The 8082-nt window shown below is 40.3% G+C and overlaps 1 protein-coding gene across 3 annotated transcripts in view; it reads left to right on the top strand.

Annotated features, from left to right (window-relative positions):
* RBMS1 (RNA binding motif single stranded interacting protein 1) overlaps positions 1-8082 on the top strand; it is a 269316-nt gene that overhangs the window by 252959 nt on the left and 8275 nt on the right. For all 3 annotated transcript variants that reach the window (XM_019522696.1, XM_019522694.1, XM_019522695.1), the window contains exons 10-12: positions 677-727; positions 4070-4180; positions 6354-6434. In XM_019522696.1, the coding sequence (XP_019378241.1) occupies positions 677-727; positions 4070-4180; positions 6354-6434 (243 nt within the window). The remainder of the gene's footprint in view (positions 1-676; positions 728-4069; positions 4181-6353; positions 6435-8082) is intronic.

Below are 8082 nucleotides of genomic sequence, written 5' to 3'. Positions count from 1 at the left end.
GAGGCTGGTTACTTTTCCCATTGAGATTTATAAGGGCAGATGAGCACCCCTTACTTCAACATGAATAAAAGTTTATCATATCTGTCCACTCGGAGCTTTCAGAATATTCCATAAAGTTTCTAAAACCTGCCCTAGAAATTACATTAAAGTAAGTAAATTATACAGCTCTGAGAGTTGTGTGCTGTGTTATGTCCATGTCCTTCTATTAGGCCTTAGTTTACACTTCCACATGCAGTCAAGGTTTATAAATAAGCATTTCATAAAACTAACATCTTTAGTCTATATTGTGCAGAGACTGTGTGCATCTACACATTCATTAATATGCTTTAAGTAATGTGCATTAAATGTAGTAGCTCCATTGTGAGGTACTAGAAAAATGCAAGTTAGCCTATTTTAATGTGCATTAGCTAAACAGCATGTTTTTTGTGACATTTTGATGTGCATTAAAATAAGCTCATGAGTATTAGGACGCACGTGAAGACCCACCCACTGATGGATTTTAGTTAATGCATTAATGTGAAATTCAGAGCAAATGGAACAGAGCAAGTGACAGTGGGTAGGGGAAGGTTTTTTATATTAATCTTATTACTGTACTATACGATATTTAAAGTGGGTGCCTTCAAGAAAAGAAAGGGTGTGACAATGACAGTAAAATTATGCCTCATTTTTGTTGTAGGTTCAGAGTCCTTCTTGGATGCAGCCTCAACCATACATAATGCAGCACCCTGTAAGTTCTTATACTTTCTTCTTCTGCTGTGAGTCCATGTAGAGGTATAGAACACTTTGTAGCTTCTGGAATATTTCATACCATGGCAAATGGATGAGGTCCCATTGTTTTTCTAGCACTTTGATTTTTCCAGTATCGGACACCCTGCTTGGGAGGAGTTTGAGATTGCTTAGAGTTGGATCTGGGTCAGGAATGTTGTTACTACAAATTTTAAGTATCTCAGCCTTCCTCTACCACCAGGAACTAGTTCCGTCTCCCTTCTGACCTTCAGAAGAACATCTTGCTGTTAGTCTTACTTTATTCTCAGAAAGCAGCAGTGAAGGAGAGTATTTTTTTCTCACTTCACTCATCAAGAATAAAGTCAACTACTAGAAGACTAGTGCAGTTCACATTAAAGGGCGCCTGTACATGTGCAACAAGGCTGCTTCAATGTGGTGTAATTACCACACTCCAGCAGACTCTGGCATTATGTGTTATCAGCACCCTTGCACTGAAAAATGGTGGCAGGGGCACTTCAACTAAAGCTCGTTCGATGCTTTAATCAGCTCTCAGAGCCACTCTAATTAAAGCACCCCATCCTTTCCTCCCATCTCCCAAGCACATGTATAAATGCCCAAAGGTGCAGAAGGATTCAAACAGCCTAGAGTAGTGGAGTAGAACTTAGATGTTTTCAAGTTGGAAGGCCCATGGAAAATGCACCCTAGAGTACTGAAGGAATTAGCTGTGGTAATTACAGAGCCACTGACTATCATCTTTGAGAGCTTATAGAGATCATGTGAGGTTCCAGATGACTGAAAAAAGGTAAATATATTAATCTTTAAGAAAGGTAAGAAGAAACAGGATCTGGAGAATTACAGACCAAACCGTCTGACTTCAGTACATGGAAAGATCATGGAGGAAGTCATTAAGAACACTAGAAGAGAACAAGGTGATCAGGAACAGCCAGCATTAATTCATCAAGATGATTTATGAGGAAAGGCTGAAATAACTAGGATCACTTAGTCTAGAGAAGAGAAGACATGAATGGGCATTTGATAATAGTCTTAAGGGTGATCATAGAAAGTGTGGAGATTAAACTACCCTTTGTGGCTGTAAGGAACAGGACTAGTAATATTGCCACCAACCTTCAGCAGAGGAAATGTAAATGGGATATTAAGAAGATTAGCATTTGGAGGAAGGTTAACCATTGGAACAGGCTTCCTGGAAAGGATGGGGAATCTCTATCCCTGGAATTTTCAAGAGCAGGTTAGACGGACACTTGCCTGGATTGTTGTAGTCAAGAATGATCAGCAGGGAACTAGACTGAGGATCTGAGGAGGTCCCTTCCAAACCTACTTTCCTGTGATCCAGAGTGGTCATGGACGTTTACATGAACAACAGACTATTAAGGGTAGGGTAACGCTGGTTTCCTACTTATGTGAAGAGCTCTGAGATGAGTGAGGCCTTCTCCTGAATAGGATAAACATAGACTGTGTGTTCAAGAACCCAGTGTAATGAGCAGTTACAGTTATCAGTGCAATTTGCTGTACAGTGCACAAATACTTTTTTACGATACTGAAGGAGGTCATGTATAAATGTACACGTAGAGAGATATCACATATGTGGTGATACTAGTTATGTGAACTGTAGGTCCAATTTTTCAAATATTGTAGCAGAGATCCCAAAAAGTTCAGACTACCTAATTAACAAAAGCAAAATATATGGTGTGAGAGAAATGGCTTTATAGGCAGTTATTTAGGATTACCTGCATAATTGATCTATGGCTTCATCACTCACAAGTAATACATGGCACCCCATATTTGTAGCATCTTGGTGCCTCCCCTGTCATATTTCCCTTCTTATCTAAAACTGAGTGTCATTGTGCCTCAGAATGACTAAGTTCTTTGATACTGACATGTATATATAAATGACTCATGCTTTAATATATGCACTGTCATGGGTAAAATGCAAGTATATTTTCAAATCTAGTACGGAAATTGCCTTGACTTTAATTAACCTTCCCATGCAGGCTATGAAATGTAAATCCTGTTAGCAAAGCGGTTTCTTCATGTGCAAGCTCACAAAAGAGTATTGAACCGTTATACCCTCTCAAATGTTCAGTTGATACATTTTTTCTAATTGTGCATTTCTTAAGAAAGACAATCACTTTATTTTACTTTTAACCAATGTGGAATTTTTAAAGTAGGGAATAAACTGGTAAATTATGTTGTGCAAACACACCTGTAATGCAGTGTTGTGCAATTAGAGATTCATTTTACAGGTGTGTAATTCTAGCTGGGTGAAATGAAAGATCTAGTTTCCTGACTTAAGTTTGGTTTTGGCTTCTGCAGCAAGTTGTGATCTTTCATTTGTTTGCTTTCCAGAGAAGCTTGCAGTCTGCAGAACAGGAAATTCTTTCAATGTTTGATATGCCTCTGACTCATTTCATCTACAGTGGTCACATGGATGCTTTTCTAGCTGTACTCAGTGCTTTTTTTTTTTTCTAAGACCTGTTATAAAACACCAGCTCTGAGTGCATGATAATGTTTCCATTAATTTCAGCCTAAACCAGCTTTCAGCCACACATATGCAAGTATGCTATATTAAATGAGCTGTTTTTATGGGACATTTTACATGGAAAGTAACCTTTCTGTAGCCATCAATCTAAATTAACCCTAAGCATTCTTAAAAGTTTCCAAGGCACCAGTATGATCTGCTCATTTAGCAACTTCAGGTGCTTCAAAAATGCTTCAGAAATGCCTATATGAGGATTATTAAAAGCGTGATAACAGTGTAGTTAGCCTGCCTTCTGTCTGGCTTCAGACTAACATAGCTAACTATCTCTCACTGTCTGAAACATAAATATGTGCAGCCAAACAGTCATGTGCATCATTACAATTATCTTTCAAAAGACAGTGACACAAACATTAATTTTAAGCTTCCATTCCTAAAAGAAGGAACACTAACTTTAAAGGTTTGCAAATACTTTCATGACTTGAGGTCAGATATGGATTAACTTTGAAATTCAAAAATTGGATTTGTATCTGATCAAAATGACTTTTCAGTCAGCCCTTTCAGCAGATCTCACAAATGCAGCTATGTATCAGATAATCTTGTGTCTCGGAAGGTAGTTATGGAGCTATTCAATTCCCATGTCAAAATGTGTGCGTATATAAATTGGGTATCAGGGCATAAAGGTATAATGAAATCTTTAGGATCTCTTTTGGGACTGTTTACCAGTGGTTAAAGAAAGCTCTTGGTATACCCTTGAAAAGAGAGCCCCTAGTTAACTGCCCTACCCAGAAAGAAAGGAAATTGAAATCTACACTGTCTAATTCTTAAACTTTTTTTTGTCTTCTATAGGGTGCTGTATTGACTCCCTCCATGGATCACACCATGTCACTACAACCTGCATCAATGATAAGCCCTCTGACACAGCAAATGAGTCACCTTTCACTAGGCAGTACTGGAACAGTATGTGGCAATTTTAATACAAAACACAGTTTATACAAAAGGAAAATATTATGCCTAGATTATAGCATATGGCCACAGATAGGTGTTCATTTTCCTGAAATGGTTACTGGTAGAAAAATAGCCTAGGTGTAAGTGTGTTCATGTGTTTCAGCCCCTGGCTGGAGAGCTGGACAGGTGAGCTGTCCAGCCTGGGAGCAGTAGAGGGCTGTTCCCTGGGTCACCCACCTTTAGGGAGCCCATTACTTGATAGCCTGTCCTCTTCTCTGCCTAGGAAGGGGGCAGGCTGTTAATAGGCCATCCCCTGGCTTTTAAATTGCCATGTGTACAGTCCAAATGGGTTGAACGTGGGGTAATTTAAAGGTAGAGGCACAGGGAAATGGGGTTTGGGAAAGCCTCCCTAATCCCAGTTTCTAGAACCCTGGCTTTTAAACAGTGGCCCATGCCACCCAGCTCGGTGTCATGGGTGCTATGTAAAACCCATGGGGCCAGGAACCTTGGTGAGAAGAATCTTTCTGGTTCCTGGCCGTATAAGCCTTGAAATCAGCTCCCTCACCACCCAGTTGGGCATCATGGGCAGTGTTTTGAAGTCCATGGGACCAGGAACTGCAGTGGGGAGACCTTCCCTGGCCCCTGGCCTGGAAACACTAGGAGTTGGTAGATTTTGCCCCACTGTCCCCTCCAGGATCTCTATGGAGACCAGTGGTCCTGGGCCAGTCTCCATAGAAATTCTGCCCACTCCATTCAGTGCCCTGGGGTGCCCAGGCAGCAGGGCCGGGGCTGGTAGCAGGGCATGCACTTGCTCCCAGGAGGGGCAGTGAAGACTGCTGGAAAGCTGATACCCTACCTGCCTTCCCTGGTGGTGGATGTTGAGCTGGGGCTGGATAGGATCAGTTGCCCCCTAACTTGCCCCGCACCCAGCCCACCTCATCCAGACTTTGAGTGAGCAGCCCTCCAATTAATTGCCCACTCCTGTTCTAGTGGGAGAACAACGATTCTTGGTAGAAATATAATGCCTGTGCGTAGTCTATATTTCCGACTTAATTGTTCGGTTTTTGTACATTTTTTTCCCTCAGATAAATTATAGAGTGCGGTCTCCTCATTGTAATATGAATTATTTGAAGCAGATCACTGATTAGACAGGTTAATGCACTAATGTAATATTTATTGCAAATAAATAGAACAGAGCAGGTAGATGTGGCCCAGTTTAAGCAACTTTTTATTATAGAACTGGACTTGAGGCATAATCAGTAGCCTTGAGCTTCCTACACAAAGGTCAGTTTTGTAAATAAGATTGTATGATAAATTTTCATGGTTTCATAGATTCTTAGAATGTAGGCTGGAAGGAACCTCGGAAGATCATTGGGTCCAGTCCCTCTGCACCAAGCAGGAAAGACAACTGGGGTCATTTGACCTGTCAGTATTTGATATACTAAAAACCTCTTTAAATCTGTTAAGTTCTCTTCAGTGTTATGTCTAGAATACTAGATGGTAAATTATGAAATCAAGAAGTGCCTGCATCAGTTCATTTCTTACAGATTATTAAAGACCCAGGCGATGATCATTCTTGCTCACTGTTGATGTAAAACAGATTTAAACCACTGACCTAAAGGACTGCCATGAGCTGCCTGGTTGGAAATATATTTTTAGTGCTAACAAGCATATGTGCACTATATTAACAAGAACATGTGCACTTTACCCAAAGAAGCTTGGGCTCTTAGCACTTCTAAAAAATAAAAACATATGCCCTCATTGCACTTCTGTAAGGTAGAAAAGTATTATTCCTAGTGTTTATAGATTGGGCACTGAGGCATGGAGAGATTAAGAGACTTGCCCTAAATGATTGGTAGAGCTTGTCCCAACTCACCCATTTTTTACCCATAAGATCATCTTTTCTTACTAGGCATGAACTGTCAATAAAGATCAGAAGGAAAACACTTAACCTCTTTGTCTCTGAGGCCAAAGTTGAGTGTCTGTAATAACACAAGTGGTTAGAATATACCTTACCTTTCTACACTGTTTATTGACTTTGGAGAAAGCAAGCTTGCTCTGAATCTTTTTTCCTACAGTACTCACTAGCAATAAAAATAATATACTGATTAATTTGATATATTCTGAATAGTCTAAAGTTTGCATCAGATTTTATCTAAGATTAACGTATTGTTTCTCTCTTTAGTACATGCCAGCCACAACAGCTATGCAAGGAGCTTATATTCCCCAGTACACACATGTTCAGACAGCAGCTGTTCCCGTTGAGGTAGGTGCCTTTTATAAATGACAGGCTATTACAATCACAATTGAGAAACTTGTTTTTTGTTGAAAAATTATTCTGATGACAACCTTACATCATGCCTTGCCTTTGAGTACAATGTAATGTAATAAATCTAGAAGGGCATTATTTTCAGCTTTTGGGACTATGCCAAAGGATGCTTGCACTTCTAGTAAAAAAAAATTCCTTCTAAGCAGGGGTGCAAGCCAGTCATGGTTAACTTGTGAAATGCGAGTGACTCTTACAATTCCGTGGTGAGTTAACCCCTCAGTTGGTGTCTCTCTGGATTGGATGGACACCCTTTTCCAGTTGAAGGCCTATAACTCTCTCAGGACAGAATCTCCAATTTGCAAGTATTATTTATCCATCTATTGGAGTACAACAGACAAGATGTGAAACGTTTTAAAAGAGCAGGAAGTCAAGATGCATACTGCCAAACCTTTCCTTGAATGAAGGCTTAAGTAAGCCAGGCCTGGCTCCAATGCTTCTTTGGCATTGGTGCTGGGTAAAGCAGACTGCAGGCTCTTACTGAAGTGTCATATGAAGGTATCCGAGCTAACTCACTTACCAGGAGCAGTATAGCCACTTGACAGTGCTTTGCCCAGGCTATTGTACCTTCTTAGTGGAACATCATGCAAACACAACCATGCTGTGTCTGGGCTGGTTCAGGTATCTTTTCACATTACTATACAATGCAGTGTAGACAGACCTGCACAGTCTGACTCGGTTTCATATTCCCCTTCTTCCCCTGAACTCAGAGGTGGAATATTGTGTGCATTTCTGGGCTCCGCATTTTAATAAGTATATGGAAAAAGTAGAGAGGATCCAAAGGCAAGTAACAAAATTGATAAAAGGGACTGAAATGCAAGCTTTGTGAGGAAGGTTTGGAAGAGTGTGGTACATTTAGTCCGGGGTAAAAGCAGTTAAAGGGGAGGGTGCTATAGCAGTTTTCAGATACATAATAAGCTATCAAAAAGAAGTTGGAGAAAAACCGTTCTCCCTTGCCACACATGATCTGACACAAGTCATGGAGAGAAGCATGGGTTTATTACCACAGAATATTTAAATTAAATCTAAGAAAAAACTTCTGAACTGCAGTGACCATAGAAAAACGGAACTAGCTGCCCTGAGAAGTCATGGAGTTTTCTTCACTGCAGGTGGTCAGAAATCGGATAGGCTTAGTTCTGGGATGGTGTAGACATAGCACATCCTGCATCTCGTGCAGGTAGTTGGACAAGATGACCATTCCACCTCTTGATTCTGTTTTTGTCTGGAGACACCAGAAACCAGACAGTACTGTTTATACACCTTATGCAGGATGGAAGCAGATTTCCAGCAGTGTTCATCATTTTGTCCATTAAGCACTGGCAATTGACTTAAAAATCGCTCCTTTGTTCCTGAGGGTATGCATTAAGAGCTACCATTGGAATTAATCCTTAGTATTCCAGACAGACAGCCACATCAGCCTGAGCTATGCACACGGTAGTTCTAATATGGAAATCCACATCCTTCACACTAATTCAGAACATAACGGGTGGCTTGTAAGGACTCACAAAAATATTGCGATTTATTCACTTACCTTTTCTAAATTTCATAAATTTTATAGACATTAGGGCTGGAAGGGACCTCGGAAGAT

Source organism: Gavialis gangeticus, unplaced genomic scaffold (genome assembly GCF_001723915.1).
Source record: "Gavialis gangeticus isolate Ggan-Ray unplaced genomic scaffold, GavGan_comp1, whole genome shotgun sequence".
NCBI classification, from domain to species: Eukaryota; Metazoa; Chordata; order Crocodylia; family Gavialidae; genus Gavialis; species Gavialis gangeticus.
Note: the sequence above shows the minus strand (reverse complement) of the source record. Positions and strands in the feature narration are given on the sequence as shown.